The sequence below is a fragment of the Bufo gargarizans genome, chromosome 3, assembly GCF_014858855.1.
Source record: "Bufo gargarizans isolate SCDJY-AF-19 chromosome 3, ASM1485885v1, whole genome shotgun sequence".
In the NCBI taxonomy this organism is placed as follows: domain Eukaryota; kingdom Metazoa; phylum Chordata; class Amphibia; order Anura; family Bufonidae; genus Bufo; species Bufo gargarizans.
Window position 1 is genome coordinate 81935717 of NC_058082.1, and position 22210 is coordinate 81957926.

A 22210-nucleotide genomic window follows, 5' to 3' on the forward strand; every position below is an offset into this window, starting at 1 on the left:
GGCCGCAGTGTACTGCCACTAGCCCGGCTAAGCTGTCCCCGAAAGGTCTTCCCCTCCGGCACACATGCAAACGCATCCCCGCATTGGTTCGCAAAGGGGTCGGAGCTGGTGTATTAATGGAGACACGCGTAACCTGTCCCGCAGATCCACAAGGACCCTTTTTGGTCACACCAGAGTGCGAGACAGGTGAGGATCTTACAATTATGTCTTTATATTTAGTGCAATATCTAGTCCTGTCCTAATGGACCAGGAGAGACTTCACCAGCACTTGTACACAGTGTTGGACTTGGATTCTTGGGCCCACCAGAGAAAATTATTCTCAGGGCCCAACTTCTATATCATCATTAAAGTCTAATAAGTTTTGAATGATAGAGATAGACCCTAGTGGCGTTTTTTCTCCAAGACCTTTGGGGACCAATATTGCATCAGAACCTGGACCCACCATAGAATCCTCTGGTACTCTGGTGGGCCAATCTGACCCTGCTTGTCCAGGCCATTAGTAATCCAAATTAAAACAGCTGTAAAGATAAAAGATAGCACCCTGTGTGTAGCCTCTGTAACAAAAAGTGAAAATTAGGCGACCTTTACTTTTGCTGGGTCACACCACCCCTTATTCTAGCGGTAGCTCTTTGTTCCCCTGCCCCATCCATAACAGGAGTGAATGGCCGCAAGACTCTCAGTCAATGTTATAGAGAGAAAAAGCATGGAAAAGGGTCATAATAATGCCAACGAGGAAGAGAGGGACACAAGCGTGCAGGATCCTGCTGTTGCGTGCGGTGTTCACCAGAGCGCTACTTTTTATAGTGAATTTATTAATAGACAGCTTTGTCATTAACCACAAACAGCTTTACTCATCTCCTTCAGGCCACCTGGGGTACATCTACTGTCTGAAACAAGTACCAGTCTGCACAGTGACCACAGGGGAATGAATCCGTTACACTTCAGTCTATTGAGGTTTATGCTGATTCAAGGCTAAAGAGAACCCGTCATACTGAAAATAAAGTATAATCTGCAGGCAGCGTGTTATACAGCAGGAGGAGCTGAGCAGATCGATATGTAGGTTTATGGGAAAAGATTCAATAAAACATGCATCTTATTACTGTAAACCTCGGCTCATTCTGGTCTTAGGAGTCCAGTGGGCGGTCCTCAGCCTTCCTTCTATGACCATGTATACAGAGATAGCTGTCAATTACTGAGCAGGACCGCCCACCGGACTCCTAAGACCAGAATGAGCAGAGGTTTACAGCAATAAGATACAGGTTATACTGAATCTTTACCCAAAAAACTAAATATCAGTCTGCTCAGCTCCTCCTGCTCTATAATATGCTTTATAAATGAGAAAGACAACCGTAGGTTATTTCTTCATGTGACCGTCCACCATAAGTCCAATGCCACCACTAACCACTGTTTTAAAACATCTCTTCAAAATTCCACTGGTTACCAGTTACTGATCTTCTAGTGGTTTAGTTGCTTGTTTATTATCATTCTATCATAGTAGGAACGTATCTCTTCATACATTGTATTTCTGGTGCTACACTGTAAACAAGCAGAGCTGCAGTGCAAAGCATTGGACAGACCTCCTACACAGTTAGGACAACTATGCAGCTAAGAAAAGCTAAAAAAGCTAAAAAATCAACCAACACTAATAAATAGAAAGCAATAGCATTGTAGTGGTGACATGAATATTATTTTTACTCTTCCACTGCATTCCACTATAAAATAAGAGGTTTTTTTTCTGTATTTAGGTTTCTCATTGCCTATGTATAAATTGCTTTAGAATCAAGCGTAATGACTATTAGGAAATGTCTCTGGCAGTCAAGAAAAAATTTGGTGGTTGAAATCGAGGGTTGGATTAAAATAGCTGTGGTGGTTTAGCAGGCAGTGTCGCCGGCATCCAGTTGCCAGCACGGGTCTGGCACGCTGACATCATCAGTCATGTATCATTGGATGTATCACATGACCAGAAAGTGCTGCCTATTTAAATATAGGCAATGTGCTGGTCAAATCTACTGGTGCCTTCTCCTAGGTCCGGATATCCTCACTACAATACGATACACTTTATTGATCCCGAGGGAAATTTTAGTATTACTTTATTGATCCTAGTGTTCTTTAACTTATCCCGAGTCTCCTGGTTTCCTGACCCTGCTCGGACCTTGACCTCTGATTCTTGGCTGGTTTGGACCCGAAAGTGCATTGCTGGTTCTGACTTCTGGCTTGGTATCATTTCTGATTTTGGTTTGTGGATTTACCCTGGCTGCTCTCCTTGTTTTTAGCTTCTGTATTTGGTTTTGGCTTTGTTTTATTGATTCTGATTCGGTTTAAATTGATCTCTCCCGATTTGACCCGGCTAGTTTGTTCAACTTGTATTTTAGTATGGTTGTCGATCTGTCACTAGGTTCTTCCTATAGGTCCCCACACTTATCTACTGTCGGCTAGTGATGAGCGGCATAGGCAATATTCGAATTTGTGACAATTTGCAAATTTTTGGCCGAATATTAGCCATAAATTCCCACATTTGAGAATTTGTAATCTCCAGTCATTATTTACTTGATTGTGAAAATTGGCAATGTAATATATTCTTTCCTATTGGTTGCTAGGGATGTTGCTAAGTGCCGATATTCGTGATAAATTCACGATTAGAATATTCGCGATTCGTGAATAAGAATATATAGCACTATACTCTAAATATTTGCGAATTCTCGAAGTGGCAATATGCACGATTAAAATTCGCAATTCGAATATTCATGATCAACACTAATGTCGACCAGTTGTTGGCCAACACCTAGTGCAGATCGTGCAAGTAGGTAGGGAAAGTGGTATGGGTAGTTCAGGGTTCACTTCTCCCTAACCGTGACACAGGAGTAAGTCAGAGCAACTGGACTTGTTTTATTTTTATTGAAGACATTTCACTAGCATCCAACTAATTTTCTCAATTACAATGGCTTGTAAGAAAATTCCTGTGCTGGTGCCAATTCCTGTGCTTCAGTCATGGAGGTAAGATGTTGATTGCATTTGCATGACTGCCTTGGGAGAAATGTTAGAACAGCATTGTAAGTGGCTGACAATAGATTTCACACCCTTCCACCTCTAGTCAGCTTGGTTAGAGGTGGAAGGGTGCATCATCTATTGCCACTTACAATGTTGTTTTATTACCTCTCCCAGGCTGTTTAATAACATCTAATAGCTTCAGTCATGCAATCAACATTTTACCTCCGTGACTCAAGCATAAGTCACCAGTATTTAAAGTTGCAGATCCATTAAATAAGGATACTGTCCATGTGTGATTCACATTTGTTTTTGCAGTCCCATTGAGTTCTATGGGTTTTAGATTTGCATTATGAGGACTAGAATAGTACATGTTCTATGTTTCGCAGAACTGACATACGGATGTGGAAAGCACATGGACATCATCAGTGTGTTTATATACATCCGTATGTTAGTTCCAGTAAAGACAGAAGATGTCCTATTCTGGTCCTCAAAATGAGGACCTCAAATCCATAGAACTCAATGGGACTGCATAAAATGTTGATCGCAAAATGGATACGGTTGTGTGCATAAAGGTTTAGATACACAGCTCAGCAGGTTGTATGATAAAAAATGGAATTAGATACACAGCTCAGCAGGCTGTATCATAGAAGATGGGATTAGATACACACTTCAGCAGGCAGTATCGCACATAACAGGCTCTGTATCAGGCACTCATACATGTTAGGCTACTTTCACACTTGTGGCAGAGTGATCCGGCAAGCAGTTCTGTCGCCCGAACTGCCTGCTGGATCCGGCAAAACGTATGTCAACTGATAGCATTAGTAAGACTGATCAGGATCCTGATCAGTCTTAAAAATGCCTGATTCGTCAAAAAAATTCATTGAAATGCCAGATCCGTCTTTCCGGTGTTATCCGGCAAAACGGATCCGGCATTAATTTTTTTCACCTTTTTTTGGTCTGCACATGCGCAGACCGGAAGGACGGATCTGGCATTCCTATGGAAAAAAAATTCCAAGTCTTACGTTTTTTTCGCCGGAGATAAAACCATAGTATGCTATGGTTTTCTCTTTTGCCTGATCAGTCAAAATGACTGAACTGAAGACATCCTGATGCTTCCTGAACGGATTACTCTCCATTCAGAATGCATGGGGATATGCCTGATCAGTTCTTTTCCGGCATTGAGCCCTTTTGACGGAACTCGGTGCCGGAAAAGAAAAACGCTAGTGTGAAAGTGCCCTTAGGATTAGATACAGATGTGTTTGGACGTGCTTGTCGATTCCAGCGGTTTATCACACTCTGCAGATGGTGAGGGAAGAGCCCGTGGACTGTCAGTGATGAGTTTAGATACACAGCTCAGCAGGCTGTATCACACAAGATAGGATTAAACAATTCAGACAGCACTCCAATTTTTTATGATGCTTAATTGTTTTTTATTGGCCGGACATGGTGGTACACAAAGCAACGTTTCGGGCACATAGGATGCCCTTCGTCAGGCATAAAAGTGTCCACTGGACCAAGGGAAAGCGCCGGCTTTGTGTACCACCATGTCCGGCCAATAAAAAAACAATTAAGCATCATCAAAAATTGGAGTGCTGTCTGAATTGTTTGACACAAATTGAGTTCCAGGAACAAACCCCTGACGAGCGCCCACACCAGCCAGAATAGACAGAGTGCTGTGATCAACTAGGATTATCACACAGGATAGGATTAGATACAGATGTTCGGGTGTGCTTGCTGCTTCCAGCGTTTATTACACTCTGGAGATGGTGAGGGCAGAGCCCGTGGACGGTCAGTGATGGGATTTAGACACTGAGTGAGAAGTAGATTCATATCTGTGTGTAGAAAGATAGACACAGGAGCTATAGGAGTAGCTGCCAGATTTGCCAGGATAATGTGATGTCTTCCAGGGAAAAAGGAGAGCTCAGACATAAAAAAAACTGGTATTGGGGGGATTTGCATGCATGGTGAGGGGTGTTTGAAGCACATCAAAAGAATTTTGATTTTGGGACCGGACAACCTCTTTAATGCTGGAGAGCTCTTCAGGAATACTGGAAAATAAAGAATAGTGATCTGCAGTACTACTTATGTATTACTGTAGATAACGGTCCAACACTGTGGTGAACGATTTCCTTTAATATTAATATCCCAGGTCAGTTAGGTTGGTTTGGTGGTATGTTATTATCATGGCAGACTAACGCAGTTTTGGAGGTAATTGTATCATCCCTGGTGTCATCTGTTATTTCCATACTTGTCACAGAATGATGTCTTTCATCTTTTCCTTCACTGATCATAGAGATGAATGCAGGAGAGATAGAACGCTGGCGCTCTGACCAGAGGTTTCTTTCTGTGAGTCGTTCACACTTGTCATTGAAGTAAACGGTAGGCAATGTCGGCTGCTATCGGTAGCAGGATCTCCAGTCTCTTGTGGAGACCAGAGTAGTCACCTTCTATATGGTCAGTATGCTCTACATTGCAGACAGGGACAGTGCAAAATTCAGGAAACAGAAGTAGGGGAATATAGTTTGTGGTAACTAGCACTAGACCAGTGAGAACTAAGATAGTCCTTATTCACATGTCCGTGTCAAGTTTTCCTCAGCAAAAAAAGGCCTGTTTTCTTCCCAGATGATGACCGTGTTACCTCCGTTTTGTTCTGTGTGTCCGTGCCATCTGTTTGTCATATGCACTGCTAGACTGAAAATAGGATTTCTAGAGCATCCCACCAATGGTCAGTGAAAAACAGACAGAACGCAGATGGCATCAGACTCATAGACTTTAATGGGAGCTTTTGATTTGGAAATTGGACCAAAATTCTGCACGCCTTCATGTTTTTTTTTTCCCTGCAGACCTTCTGAATATATTCAATGAATTTGATGGATCCAAGTGCTGTTTGTGGAGAACATAGAAGAATGATGGAAGAAAAATACCACATGGTCCTTCTCTTCTTCCTTAATATTACTTATTTTATCAGACAGGGGATCAGTTCCTTCCATGTTAAAAAAAAGCCTGGATGGGTGGCACTCTATTAACATCCATGGCCAGAGTCCCCGAAGCATAAGCCTTTTTGATCATCTTTAGTTCAAGATGGTTCCCACTTAAAACAACAGGATTCTATTAAAGAGGACCTGTCACCACTCCTGACATGTTTGTTATAATAGCATCATGCATTCCCCATGTAATACCAAGTCTGGAGCATCTATTCTTATGGCTCTATGTTGTGCCATTCTTTATTATTTCTACTAGAAGTTATGAATGAATTGCTAGCAGTCTGTAGTAAAGGTACAGAGGGGAGGTAACCAGTTGGGGGGTGTACCTGCACAGTCTCACTCTATCCAATCAGTGCTGCCATTTTCAGTCTGTGAAGGTACACCCCCCCCCCCCAACTTGTTACCTCCCCTCTGTACCCTTACTGAAGGCTAATAGCAATTCATTCATAACTTCTAGTAGAAATAATAAAGACATGGCACAACATGGAGCCATAAGAATAGATGCTCCAGAATTGTTATTACATGGGGAATGTATGGGGCTATGATAACAGACATGTCAGGAGCGGTGACAGGCTCTCTTTAAAGTGGTTGTTACATCACAGACTTCCACTTTTGTATGTAAGCCCCTGCATTAAATGCTTTGTCTAACCTGAAATGTAGCATTACATCCATGTAATAAATTCATGGTCGCGTCCACTAGAGCTGGAGCTGCTCTACCAATAGGCCCTTGGGATATAACTAGGGAAAATAGCCAAGCCAGATGTCTTTCTGTAGGCATATGTTTCTGGGTGCTTGCCCCTCATCAGCATGGAGTAGGATTCTGGCTGGCTGAGTGTGATGCCTTGGATGTAGCTTAGGCAGGGTACTGGCAGCGGTGTATGGAGACTTATTGGCAGTGTCTCATGGTATGGAGATTTAGTGGCAATGCTCCATGGGAAAATAATATGAAAAGAGGAAAGAGTACCATCTCGTTAGTGCCACCTTTTGGAAGTGGCTCAGGGCATATGAAAAGGGGCTGTCTCATGTTCTTGTAGACATTTTGCAGAAAAGTCAGAGGGAACTCACTATATTAAAGTAGAGGGTTGCACCATCTATGAGACAAAGTATGAATGTCACCACAGGCAGCACCCTCCCCTGTCGTCAGATCCTTACACAAAGTATATTTACTCAAAATTCAGAAGATTGCCAAAACTGGTTACATGCTAACATTTAACTTACAGTAAACCTCTCTGAACAGCCACCTCTTTGAGAAGAGTACTCCCTTATCCAGACCAGATTTCCTGAGACAGATTTCATTTCCACCAAAACCCCTAAACAACAATTTTTCAATGCAATTTTTGCTGGTAGCTTCCAAGAGGTTTCACATTAAATATTCCCTAGTCCTACCCTGAAAAAGTCTACAGCTCTCTATGTTTTCTAAAGTTGGATTTACATGGCTTTCCTTCCCGACAGTTGGCTGCTCGATCAGTGAAGGAGACCTTGCATTTACATGGAGCGATGTCTTTCACAGTATGAGGATGAGCGGTCGCTATTGCGATCCTTCATCCTCATACAGGATCATGTTTTCTGAGCAGCAGATCGCTGTTTAGATGGCATGATCTGCTGCCCAGAAGCCATGATCAGTGGTGCCCGCATGAACGACAGGATCACCCGATGAAAGCAATATGGTAATTCACATGACCATATTATCGGGAATGGCCGTTCGCAGGAACGAGTCAAACAAGGCTGTAAACACAGATGTTTTAATCACGCACATATGTGATTAATGTAGCACCTAATTGAGATCTACCTTGGATTGGTGTATTATATAATTGAGGGTTGTGACACCTCTTTGTTTGGTCCCACGCTGTGTTTGGAGGAGTTAGGTTTCCCAATTTATTGTTGAGAATATCACTTGTCTACATGCTTGTTAAAGGCTGCCATGTAGCCGAAACGTTGGCATTTGGCTTTTTGTGTACACACTCGTAGCAATACGAAATAAAAGAACTACTGGAGATGCTGCCATACCTTCTTTTTGTTCGTTTGCAGGAACGGTCATTCATGGTGACCTGCCCGATTGTCGGGCCGTGTAAATTCACCTTTAGTGTTCATTTTATGGTGACTCTTTTGTTGTGCTTTTTCCAACTCTATGAACCTTTTATGAAGAAGCCAAATCTACACACTGTTGAAATGACATCTTATTGATTTACGTGTTAGACTAGAACATAACTCCATATTTCCTTCCCGTCTCAGTTCAGTCTGGCACTAAATATACACTAGATTAGCTCTGAAGGAAGTTCATTTACTCTTTCAGTTCTTCTTCGCTAGTTATACTCAAATGTTTTTGTTCTCCTTTCCTTCAGATGTAAACTAGCTCACCTTCCTTCGTAACTTTTTTTGGAGACCACATTTATTGCAGAACTTTTAAAACCACCACATGAAAAGCTCATAACCTGTCTGGTGCTGGATACTACACAAAAATACATGCCCTAGGACTATGGTACCTCCTTCTCGTGGCAGTGTATGTTACATAGCAATGTCCCAATTTGGACCACTGCTTAAAGAAGTAGGCCCAGCTCATACGTTAGTGGAATATCGCTACCTCTAAGACCCGCAGCTATCTCTAGAACAAGGTCCTCAAAGTGAAGGACAGTGCACCCTGCATGTGCGACGTCCTTTCCATTCAATTCTATGGGGGTTCCATAAAGAGCCAAGCGAGCAAGCTGGGCTATTTCCAGAACTGTCATAGAAGTGAATAGAGTGCACCGTGCAAGCACGACCTCCTCTCCATTCAGTTCCATGGGAGATCCAGAAGTAACTGAGTTGGGGCTTGGGTTGCTGCACTTGTACCCTCGTTTACTTTCGGGGCCCCATTCTAGTGAGGTGGGACCTGCACCTATCAGACATTGGTGACATATCCTAGTGATATGCCACCAATGTGTGAGATAGGCCAACCACTTCAACTACGCACTCCAAACACCATTCATTAACCAGTGCAAGACAAGACCATTTATCCCCCATACTGACCAGATGCATTTTTTGTACATAAATCTTGAAAGCCATAACTTTTTATGCAAATAATTTTTGCACCTTTTTTGGTGATATCTGGGGCTTTATTTTATGTAATGTTTATGCGCAACTGAAATATTGTTTTACATTTTGTATCGTTTGTGCTCCAGAGGACCCCCTGCAAAGGGTTAACATTTGCTATTTGGGGTGAAGGGTTTTTCCTGTATTCGGATGTGAATCCAAGAGTTGTATTAGGTAACATAGCTTAGTTTTTGTGCGCTATTCAGAGGGAGGGCGGTTTGACCTTTCCCACTCTGAGGGAGTCGCTAAGTAGTCTTATTGCCTTAGCCAGTGAGTCCGGCCTAAACAGCCAAAGTTAGAGGAGCTGCATGGGTCTGTGCAGTGTCAGGTTTCTTACCAGGATTCTCCATCCCTCTATGCTAAGGGTAAGTGCCAAACTCCTGGGAGAAATTGAACTGATATTTGTAGACTATCTTAGATTTCAAGGGACTGTGAGCATTAGCAAAAGTAACGCTCGTTTAAGGTAAAAGACTTTGCTGTTTGTTGAGAGGCTATATTGCTTTGGCACACATCACACCCTGCTGTGGGAACTGCGTTACTGATTGTGAGAGTTTTGCAGTCTGCAGTCAATTTCGAATGATAGTAAAGTGTTTAGAAAGAACTCAAGGACTAGTACTACCATCAATATTGTCACTAAATTGGGCCTGTTTATTGAGTCCACCATCCTTCCGTCGGCCTCTGCATCTTACCCCCTACCTTGCATTCCCGCCAACTGATCACCATAACCTTCCACCAGGCAGTAGCCCCAATACCAGGCCCCTAGGGAAGAAAGGGTGCGCCCTTCAGTCAGCAAGGCACGGTGGACACCCAGAGTGGAGTTTGCCACTGTGAACTGTGAGTGCTGCTACCACCACCACCACATATCCTCCCCTACCATTCCTCCCAAGCTTGCCTCCCCTCCTGGCTCACTGCATATAGTTTACAATAGACAGTTGCAGGGCTAGAAGCTGCAGTATGGCGGTATTTTTAACTTTGAATTTATTTTTATTTTTTTACACTTTGTGCCCCCCCATAAGGTCATTCTGATATTTAGAAGGCATTTAACATTATTTTTTTAATTTCTTAATTCTCCTGTAATTGGGGCTGACACATTAGCCCCAGTTACAGGGGAAACAGACCCCAGAGAGGTTCAAAATGGCTGTTCACCCTCACTGCAGAGGTGATCTAGGTCTGCTGAGCCCCAGCAGCTTGTGCACATACCTGGCCCCCCGCGATCCTGTGACAGCTAGGACCGTAGTAGGAAGTGACACTGCCACTTTGTGATCTGTATATACAGAGCTCATTGAGCACTGTGTATACAGTGATAGAGAAGGCAGGAAGGGTAAAAATCTTTTTTCCGTTGGTCTTTATTAAAAATTTTTGAACCATTGTCTCTGTGCAGCCTTGAGATGCTAGTAGCAGGCTCTGAATTTTCTGACTGTTCTGTCAGGCAGCTCAGCTTATGGCTCCTTATCTCTGATCTCTGACCTCCCAAACACTCATAATAGCTAAATTAGTTAATGATAAGAATGTGGCTTAAATAAGTGTTTATGACCTTTTAGTAATTTAGATATAAGGGCACATAAGATGACCGGCAAGTGAAAATGACCAGCCAAAATGCAATCATAAAAAATTGCCCCCAAAGATGTACATAGCCATAACATTTTCCCATAGCTTTGATTATAATCACTTCTGTGCACCAAAATGCATTCCCACTGAATATATCCCAAAAGGAAACATGTATATATGATTCAGGCCAGAAGAACCCATGAGGAACATTTTGATAAAAGTTCCTAAAATGCTTACCTGCTCCTTTGTCCAGATCCAAAGCCTCCCGGTGTCATTACACTAATACTATTTCTCCTGCAGGGCTTTCTGTGATGGATACATGTTAAGGTGGATTTAGATGGGCGGACTGAGCGGCCAATTGTCGGGAAGGAAGCGATCCTTCCTGACAGTCGGCTGCTTGTTCAGTGAATGAGACTGCGCATTTACATGCAGCGATCTCCTTCACAGTATGAGAATGAGGGATCGATATTTCGATCGCTTGTCCCCATATAGAGTCATGGTTTCTGAAAAGCAGATCGCTGTTTAGATGGCGCAATCTGCTGCCCAGAAATTATAATTGGTATGCCTACATGAACAACAGGATCACCCGATGAACGAGCGTTTCGCTCGTTGATCAGGTGATCTACGGCACATTTAGATGGCCAGATGATCGGGAACGATCTGGACGATTATTGGTGCCGTCTAAATTTACATTTAGTTTTGCAGTTTCTTCCTTGTCTAACTGTTGGAAGATGTTCCGGTCATTCAACATTTTTAACTAATGCCAATTACAAAGAATTCCATGACTATCAATTCCTGGCACTAGTGGTTTCCCAATATAATGAGCTCAATGAGGGTGTGTAGATCTGGAGGTATAACCTCACTCTTGCCAAGCGTATCCGGACCACCTTCTAGTAAAGTCATCAGAAACAAAGGTGTCATAAATGGGTTCGAATCTGACAACATCTGCATGGAGTTTGTATGTTCTCCCCGTGTTTGTGTGGGTTTCCTCCGGGTTCTCCGGTTTCCTCCCACACTCCAAATACATACTGATAGGGACCTCAGATTGTGAGCCCCATTGGGGACAGCATGATGCTAATGTCTGCAAAGCGCTGCCAAATATGTCAGCTCTATATAAGTTGTGGGGATTCGCTCTGGTAGTTAGGACTAGCAGATCCAGTATAGAGGCAAAGTACACAGTTCTTGAATCAAACAGCGGTGTTTATTCACACAAAATGCAGATATGGTGTATCACAAAACGCAGGTGGCTTGGTGTTTGTTCACAGACAAGGAAAGTCCATAAACAATAAAAGTCACCTTTTCTCCTGGGTGTTAATTCACACCCTCTAAGGGTACTTTCACACTAGCGTTTTTCTTTTTCGGCGCTGAGTTCCGTCTTAGGGACTCAAATCCGGAAAAGAACTGATCAGTTTTATCCTAATGCATTCTGAATGGAGAGTAATCCGTTCAGGATGCATCAGGATGTCTTCAATTCAGTCTTTTTGACTGATCAGGCTTTTCAGAAAACCGTAGCATGTTGTATTTTTACCTCCGGCCAAAAATCCTGAACACTTTGACTGAACGCCGGATCAGGTCTTTTTTCCCATTGACTTGCATTAACGCCTGATCCGGCGCCGTGTGTTCAGTCAAACCGGATCCGGCTTTTGCATGTTAAACCCGAAAAATTTGAAAAAAGTCCATAAATGGCGGATCCGTTTTTTCCAATGCATTTTTTCATTGTGATCAAAATCCTGATCAGGATTCAAATGTAATCCGTTTTCACAAGTTTTTCCGGATCCGGCGGGCAGTTCCCGGGTCGGAATTGAACGCCGGATTTAAACAACGCTAGTGTGAAAGTAGCCTTAGCAGTTCAGCCTCATCAAGTCCATTGGCGGCCTGTTCGCCTTTAGAGGGGCCTGAGTCCTCCAGCCCCGGCTCAAATCCCAGCACAGCCCTCAGTTCACAGCACACAGACTCCTGAGCTCCACTGTCAGAGGGAGGTAAATCCACCACACCTGGCAGTGCTGGCTGGTTTTTATGCCTGGCAAAACCCAGCCTGGAACATGGGGAGTAGTCACCCACCCAGCACTTTGACTGCTCCCAGTAAGAGCTGTCGCGGATCAGCTATAACAGCCATGCTAAATCTTTAGGTGTCAATTAGCAATAGCTGCTGCTGACACATAAAATACCGGCTCTTACTTACCTCGGTTACACATACTTTCCATCCACGATGATTCCAGGTACCTTCTTACAAAGTGTGTATAATAAATAAAATAAATAAATGATTTTATTTAGGGAATGACCAGTCACATCATCTGAATAGACACTACAGAGTGATAAATAGAGAAATAGATTGGTATCTATAGTAATAGGCTATTATAGGAAATAGCATGAAAAATCGTAATCGTTGCTATTATCCATGTTATTATGTTGCTGGCTTGTGTGGTTTTATGCCTTGTGTGTCACATAGACCATATTCTGATCGGGGAGCTGGGTAGACTGCAGATTGCTTGGCATTTCTCCCTTCCTGCCTGTACCATACAGCAACTCTTCAGCTCCACAGGAAACAGCTAGCATCATCTGAACAGGAAAGATGAACTGCTGCAGGACAGCATGGCGTGGTGACTGTTAAAGGGGCCACTTTAAAATAGCTAATTACGGGAAGTCCGTCAACATTTATGGTTATGCCTGATTTACGATGCATTTACCAAAAATGTTCAGGATATTCCAAAAACGAAAATGGAAATTCTACAATTGACAAATGACATGTGTGATAATAATAAATAACCCACGCAAGGGTACCACAAGTTTTGTTCAATCTCTTTCTACATTAAAGGGGTTGTGTGGAACTCAAATATTGATGACCCATCCTCAGGAGAAAGACTCGTGTGAGTCAAAACACTCTGTTATGATGTTATCTGGTGAATAAATACACTTGGTTCTTTGAAACTACAAGGAGGACAGGCATTCAATATCAGATCAATGGGGGTTAGACTCCTGGCACCCCCCACCTCAGTTGTTTGAAACGGCTAGGTCGAATGCTGCTGCCATACATTGTATAGTGGCTGTGCTTGGTATTGCAGCTCAGTCCCATTCACTTGAATGGGACTGAGCTGCACACAGGCCATGTGATCAATGGGCATGATGTCATTGGCCTAGGAAGAAGCTGCAGCATTCGCCCAAGTGCCACGACCCGTTCCAGCAGCTGATCAAGGGGGTCATCAATATTTGAGTCCTGGACAGCTCCTTCAAAGCTGGCCTGGCAGACAATTGCTTCCAAACCCCCAGTGATCAGCTGCCTTAAATTTCTCCTGGAGAAGCCAATACAGAGAATTGTAGTACTATATATAATTGTGTGTGCTTTTTCGGCTAATGGGAGAGTGGACCTGTCTCCATACAGATCACATTAGTTCGATGACAGGTCTATAACTATGTGCGTATGGAAAAGATTAGACGTATTATAAATACTTACTATGAGATTCATAAAAATAATTTCCGGGTGGATATTCGCTTTAGGATGTGCTTGTGCCGAATGACTTGCTGATAAAGGACATCTCGTGGAGTGGGTGGAGTGGACTAGGAACTAGGGATGAGCAAGCTTGTGTTTTCAAGTTCGGCGTACAACTTTCGGGTTGGGGTTATCTAAGAATTCTGTTATGGAATTCTTTGGAACTTATGGTCCATGGTATCGGAATTCTTAAATAACTCGAACCTTATACGCCGAACTTGAAAACACAAGTTCGCTCATCCCTACTAGGAACTTACAGTGGCCGTGGAAAAATACTAAAAGTGGCCCTGTTTTGTAGTTGGGTCCAAATTGATGGAAGGCAGGGCCAGCAATACCATATTGTGGCACATTATACCACCCCAACAGAGCCAAATTGTTACTATGGTTACCTATTGCACCTGTGATCCCATCAATCTATGCCAGGCAGATTTCTCCAATCTCCTGTTGGTTCAGGTTGCTTTTACACGAGCGAGTTGTACAGTCCGGATTCGGAGCGTGAGTACGCAGCAGCTCCCGTCCTGACTCCTAGCACTGCCGGGGTGGCATAGCATTATATTGATTTATGATGCTATGTAACCCTTAGGCCTCTTTCACACGGGCGTCATGTTTTTTGCCCGGATAAGAGGCGGGTGCGTTGCGGGAAAATGCGCGATTTTTCTGCGCGAGTGCAAAACATTGTCATGCGTTTTGCACTCGCGTGAGAAAAATCGCGCATGTTTGGTACCCAAACCCGAACTTCTTCACAGAAGTTCGGGCTTGGGATTGATGTTCTGAAGATTGTATTATTTTCCCTTATAACATGGTTATAAGGGAAAATAATAGCATTCTGAATACAGAATGCTTAGTATAATAGTGCTGGAAAGGTTAAAAATAAAAAAAAAAAGTTAACTCACCTTCTCCTCTTGTTCGGGTAGATGCCGGTCTGTTCTTTAGCTGTGGGCTGAATGACCTGAGGTGACGTCAGATCACATGCTCCAATCACATGGTCCATCACCATGGTGATGGAGCATGTGATCTGACCTCACCACAGGTCCTTCAGCCCACAGCTAAAGAACAGACCGGCATCTACCCGAACAAGAGGAGAAGGTGAGTTAACTTTTTTTTATTATTTTTAACCCTTCCAGCACTATTATACTAAGCATTCTGTATTCAGAATGCTATTATTTTCCCTTATAACCATGTTATAAGGGAAAATAATACAGTGAATAGACTGTCACCTAGAACCCATGCGTGAAAATCGCACCGCATCCGCACTTGCTTGCGGATGCATGCGATTTTCACGTAACCCCATTCATTTCTATAGGGCCTGCGTTACGTGAAAAACGCACAAAGAGGAGCATGCTGCGATTTTCACGCAACGCACAAGTGATGCGTGAAAATCACGCTCGTTTGCACAGTCCCATAGAAATGAATGGGTCAGGATTCAGTGCGGGTGCAGTGCGTTCACCGCACGCATCGCACCCGCACGGTGCGATGCTTAGGCCCCTTTCACACAAGCGTGACGGATAAGGTCCGGATGCATTCAGTGAAACTCGCACCATTTTGCAAGCAAATTCAGTCAGTTTTGCCTGCAATTGCGTTCAGCTGTTTGTTTTTTTCCGCGCGGGTGCAGTGCATTTTGATGCATTTTTCATGTGCGTTATAAAAAACTGAAGGTTTATAAACATCTCCTAGCAACCATCAGTGAAAAATGCATTGCATCGGCACTTGCTTCCGGATGCAATGCGTTTTTCATGCAGCACCATTCACTTCTATGGGACCAGGGCTGCGTGAAAAACACAGAATATAGAACATGCTGCGTTTTTCACGCAACGCAGAACTGATGCATGAAAAAAAATGTACTCAGACCTGTTGAAATGAATGGGTCCGGATTCAGTGCGGGTGCTATGCGTTCACGTCACGCATTGCACCTGTGCGGAAAACTCGCTTGTGTGAAAGGGGCCTTATACTCACACTCCGAGTCCGGACTGTACAACTCGCTCATGTGAAAGCAGCCTCAGTCACTTCAGGCTGCGTTGAGATGGATTTAGTTTAGTCTTCCATTGATTTACTTTCTTTACTTTCTGCAGTGGTTGTCTTCTTCAGCTTACTCATGGTCACCAAACAAAGCCTCTCACCATTTGAATGCTATTTAATAAGAAATGCTGCAGAGGAAGAGGAAGCTGGATGTGGATTAAAGGTTAGTGTTATTTTTCTATTCTTCCTGCAATGGAATTTGATTTAGGAGGTCAACCTGAAGCACCCAACGCTCTATGAGCCCAAAAGTGGACTATTCAGTTTGGATGATCCCCTTTCTATGGCAGGCCATACCTTTTACTAAAAAAAGAAAAGTTACACTTCCCACTGCTACATAACTGGGTGTGGGAGCATCAAGTTGTGGCCTTCACAAGCAACTGCAATTCCAGTTATTCAGTCCTCAGTCCTCATGTTGAACCGTTTTATTTATTTATTTTATGCACTTATATAGCGCTACTATATTCCGCAGCACTTTACAGACACTGGCATCAAGCTGTCCCCAATTTTCTCATGCGCGTTCAAAACGCATTAAAATGGTTTGCACTTGCGCATTTTCCCGCGACGCACCCGCATCTTATCCAGTCCAAATCCATGACGCCCATGTGAAAGAGGCCTAAGTTCCCTATCAGTATGTCTTTGGAGTGTGGGAGGAAGCTGGAGCACCCAGAGGTCTCCACGCAAACATGAGGAGAACATACAAGCTCCATGCAGATGTTGTCCTTGGTTGGATTCAAACCCAGGACCCCAGCGCTGCAAGTCAACAGTGCTAACCACTGAGCCACTTCAGCAGATCGAGAGAACAGGTGTTGAGTTTGTGAGCCGGAAGACAGGGCAAGACAAGTTTTCTTGCCCTGTCATTTAAATGGGAGGGGGGAGTGCACTGAGCACCAGGGCGTAGAAGTAGCAGTGCTTAATCAGATGGGAGGGGGGAGTGCACTGAGCACCAGGGCGTAGAAGTAGCAGTGCTCAATCACATGGGAGGGGGGAGCACACTGAGCACCAGGAAATGGCAGTAGTGGTTCTCAATCTAATCGGAGGGGGGAGTGCACTGAGCACCAGGGAATAGCAGTAGCGATGCTCAATCAAACGGGAGAGGGGAGGGCACTGAGCACTAGGGTGTAGAAGTAGTGGTGCTCAATCAAATGGTAGGGGGAGGGCACTGAGCACCAGGGCATGACTGTAATGGTGCTCCTAGTGCTACAGCCAGCCCCTCGTTGCTCCAACTAACTAATCTGCATAAATATAAAAGTATTGATAGCTCTGCAGTGGTACAAGCTAAAAACTAAAGAAAGATACCATATCATTCAGCATGATCAACCCTACTTAGCAGTATGACTGGTTTAATAGGGTTGATCATGCAGACAGATCCTCCAAAAAATACAGTTTGTCCTACAAAACACAAGCCCTCATGTTTAGGCACTGATGTGGCAGTAGCAGTAGCGATGCTCAATCAAATGGGAGGGGGAGTGCACTGAGAACCAGGGAATAGCAGTAGCGATGCTCAATCAAACGGAAGAGGGGGGAGGGCACTGAGCACCAGGGTGTAGAAGTAGTGGTGTTCAATCAAATAGGAGGGGGAGTGCACTGAGCACCAGGGCATGACTGTAATGGTGCTCCTAGTGCTACAGCCAGCCCCTCATTGCTCCAACTAACTAATCTGCATAAATATAAAAGTAATGATAGCTCTGCAGTGGTACAAGCTAAAAACTAAAGAAAGATACCATATTCAGCATGATCAACCCTACTTAGCAGTATGACTGATTTAATAGGGTTGATCATGCTGACAGATCCTCCAAAAAATACAGTTTGTCCTACAAAACACAAGCCCTTATAGTTAGGCACTGATGTGGCAGTGCTGTGTGGCCAAGAAGCACATAGCAAAACCGCATGCAGTTTCCTACAAATTGCCACGGTTCCAGAGCAAGTTACAGGTAAACAAATAACAACCAATCAGATTCTACCTCTAAAGGAGCTCTGAAACATGAAATGTGAATTCTGATTGGTTGCTATGGGCGACTAAGCCAGTTTTGATAAATCTCCCCCGATGTTCCCATGTGCAGCAGCTCACTGGTAACTTTATACGGTTTTGCCCCGCGGTTCTCTGCAGCAACATCGGAGAGCCCAGCCTCAAAGCTTATCAGCCAAATATGGTAAAAGTATCATAAACCACCCTCAAATTATTCATGTTCCCACTCATAAATGGTGGTTAATCGCTGTGCACCATAAGCCTATAATATGAAATGACCAGTTGATGCCTTTACACATTTAAGACATATGACATGTCCGTGGCTGACGTGTGCAGAATACTTCCTGCACCCAATATACCTGAAAACAAAAATTTGGAAAGCAGAACTGTGACAACCACAGAAGCCATTGAGGAACCTGTACCTGGGACATAGCATGACAGCATATAACAAAAGTTTCTATAAGGAACTTGAGCTTTGAAGAGGGATTTCTGAATGGTCGGGTTTATTGTAATTGCAGCAATAAATATTTATTGATAATAGCTACAATGTATTTTTAAATATGATCATTTGAAATGTATTCATCTCCTCCAACCCTGTCAGAGGGGAAAAAAACCCTCATGGGGGTGGAGAGGTCATAGCTAGGGAGGCTGCTGCAGAAGTTTAAGTGTAGGGAATGCAGAGGTAGCAGCTGCATCCAGGCCCTGGTGCCAGAAGGAGCCCATAAGCCACTCACACCAGTATTACAAAAGGCACATGGTAGATGGGGACCCTGCTGCGGATTTTGCATTGGGGCCCAGGCGTGCATATGACATGCTTCCTTCCAGCGGGACCTGAAAAATAGGAGAAGGGAGTGGAAACTGGAACCAGAGCACTGGTAGCAGGTGAGTTTTTTTTAACCCCTGCACCATGTCTGGCCATATAAAAAAGGTTTTCTGTCTCAGAGAGACCCTTCTGTATAAATCACTTTGTACAGGTTTTATTGCTTTATTGCCTTAGGCATAAACCGCAGTGGCTCAGTGGTTAGCACTGGTGTCTTGCAGATCTGGGGTCCTAGGTTTCAGTCCAACCAAGGACAACATCTGCATGAAGCTTATATGTTCTCCCTGTGTTTGCGTGTGTTTCCTCCCACACTCCAAAGACATACTGACAGGCAACTTAGATTGTGCGCTCCATTGGGGACAGCCAATGCTAATGTCTGTAAAGCGCTGTGGAATATAGTAGTGCTATAATAAGAAAATAGGGGCAAATGAATAACAAACAATACAATAGGTAGGTAGAGGTGCAGAAAATGTACAGAGAGTTCAGCGGCAATGCCGCTGCTCTGCTATCCTGGGATATCGCTCCTCTCACCCTTTGTGTATTTGGGCTAGCATTCTGTGAAATTTTGCTGTACTACTGCAGGGTTAAACTTCCCTCTTGCTTTCTGTTTAGCTGCTGACTAAGGTGCTGATCAACCCTTATTCTGGCTCTTTGTTCCTCCCCTTTGCCTGAGCAAAAAAGTTTCTAGTTGTCTAGTATACCGTAGAAGGTACGCTTTTCTGCCTGTATACCATGTATCGAACTTCTGCCCGTTTACTGACTGTTTTTCTGCTGCTTGCCCTTACCCTGGATTAGCTTCTCGGATATGCACAAACTCAACTTGCCCAGACATCGCACTTGCCTCTTGTATACACACAAATTCAGCCTGCCCTGACCTCAGCCTGAGTATTGCCTGATCGCTTGATGTTTCACATTGGAGTCTCTGACCCCGAGGGTCAGCTGCCAACTACACCTGGACTACTCCAGGAGGTAGCAGCCTGGTTGGTTCCCTGCAGTGAATACCAGGGAGCTGCCAGGACAATGCTCTTAGGTTTAGCCCAAAACCAAACTGGTTAGTTGATTCCGTTGGTTCCGTTACAGCCAGGTTTTGGAAAATGTCCACGTTCAAATTAGGGATCCTACGATGGATCACGTGATGTGTGCAAATTATATATTTCCAAGAATAGCCAATTGTAAACACTTTATTTCATTTTATTAAAAAGTAATCTCCACAAATATAGGCTGATAGGGTGGACTGGAACTGATTCAGACCAATAATTATGCTGGTTCCTAAATTGACCCTACCACAAGAACTCCTTATTGTGTATAGGAGTATGGAAAACAGAGGAACACTCCTGCTGCAGTCCTAAGAGTGTATCTGCACTAGTCCCTCAGGGCTGCAGTCCCTATAAACAGTGCATACCCTATATCTGTATAGGACCAATATGCAGGAGGAATGGAGTCAGCCTGCATGTATCAAATATATCTTGCAGTGATAATGCTCGACGCGTTTCCCTTCCGACTTGTGTCGGTGATTCATCAGGAGCATTGATCTAAGTCTCCGGCCGAGACTATACACTGCGACCCTGATGGTGGGTACGCAGCAATCACGCCAGTACACTTGATCTAATTGCTGACTATGTAACTTGATTACAGACACTGCACACCTCTGATGGCGTGCGTGCAGCAAACACTGAGCCTCCCGGCACTGTAGTAGCCGTGGCGCGCGCGAGGTATGCGCTGGTTAAATGGAGATTGCTCCTCCCCTCTCACTGCCAAGCCTCTGACAGGCAGCCAATAGGCGCACGACCGCTCCCACCGGCCACGCCTCCTCCTGCCGTCATCACTTACTTCTGACAGAGGGTACCTGTGGCATTTTTTGCCAATAGCATTTATTGACCTTTTTTCTTTGTTGAACTGTGACCACCAACTACTGACCTTTTTCTGCAGGCTACTACATTATTCCTATATGTTCCGCTTAGCTGGAATTCCATTATCCATGCATTGTCCCGCTTCTCCATGTTGAGTATTATGATTTTTTTTTTACAGAATTCCTCCTATTTTCACAATGCCACAAACCTGAAATGCTCGTGGATATCACTTAACCTTTACCATGCAGCTGTGACAGTGGAAGTGAATAATTTTGAATCAGTGAAGTTGGAAGTACTTCAAAACATAAGCCGGACAGTAACCTTTGTCTGGTTCCTGAAGAAGAACAATGTATCATATGTTATTACTGACTCTGAACACAGGTAAGGAAAATATTGGCTGATAATGTATCCTGAGGCTGAGTTCACATCTACTTTATTCTGTTCTGTCTGACGAACGTCCAAAAAAAAATTTAACCCCAAAAAAGTGTCCATTTTAATCCCCATTTGTTGAACAGGCTGTTTTTGAGCATCAGGGTAAATTCACAGTTGAGGTTGCAGCTATTTTTTGTCTGCAGAACATTTCTTTTCGCCAGAAATAATGGATCCCAAAAATGGATGGAAAGGAGCTTTTTTTTTTAACATTCTAGTCAATGGATGGCAGATAGAAACGGAAGGTGTTCCATTTGTATCCATCATTCAATCTGTTTAAAAGATCCATTTTTTTCATTTTTTATATTCCTCTGACAAAACAGAATAATGGAAAAGTCAACGCAGATGTGAACTAACTGCACCAAATTGATTGGCACAGTTTTGATTTTATTTTCCATTATGGAGTTCAAAATATGGGCAAAGGGGCTGATTAGAATTTTTATAAATATTTTTTTTTTTAAAGTTTTAACATTTTTATTTATTTAATTATTTTCCCTTTTTTAGCCCCAGCCTAATTTAATCAGTCCCCAGCCTTTTAATCAGCCCCCATGCCTCAGATCACATAAAATACAAAATCCACTTACCTCTCCTGCTCCAGACGACGCTCGTTACTTTCTCTTCTTCTTCCTGCCATCGGCTGTGCTGTGACCCGACACGCACAGGGTGAGGTCACAGAGCGCCCTCACACTGTGCACAGCCAACAGCGCAGTCGACGGCAGAGAACCAGAAAGCGATGAGTACAGAGCCCGGGGAGCGCTGCATTCACCGCTTCCCGGTCCTCCAGTACTAATGAGCACTTTCATAATGGAAGCACTCACTGGTATTCTCCCCATAAGACGCAGTGACATTTTTTCCCCCACGTTGCAGGAAAAAAGTGCGTCTTATGGGGCGAAAAATACGTTACATTTTGTGATTACTAAATAAATATTTATATAACTTATTTTGCTCCAGAGCATTTATGTGATTACTAAATAAACCAGCCTTTTGCTGCTTCTCCAGGACTGTTGTCTTACCAGGTGTGCTACCATGGGCAGCTGATGGAATTCTTCTAAC

The 22210-nt window shown here is 43.6% G+C and overlaps 1 protein-coding gene across 1 annotated transcript in view; it reads left to right on the forward strand.

The window, feature by feature from the left end:
• FLT3 (fms related receptor tyrosine kinase 3) overlaps positions 1–22210 on the forward strand; it is a 126459-nt gene that overhangs the window by 19918 nt on the left and 84331 nt on the right. Inside the window, exons 2-3 of the mRNA XM_044284638.1 lie at positions 16146–16255; positions 20907–21109. Of these exons, the coding sequence (XP_044140573.1) occupies positions 16146–16255; positions 20907–21109 (313 nt within the window). The remainder of the gene's footprint in view (positions 1–16145; positions 16256–20906; positions 21110–22210) is intronic.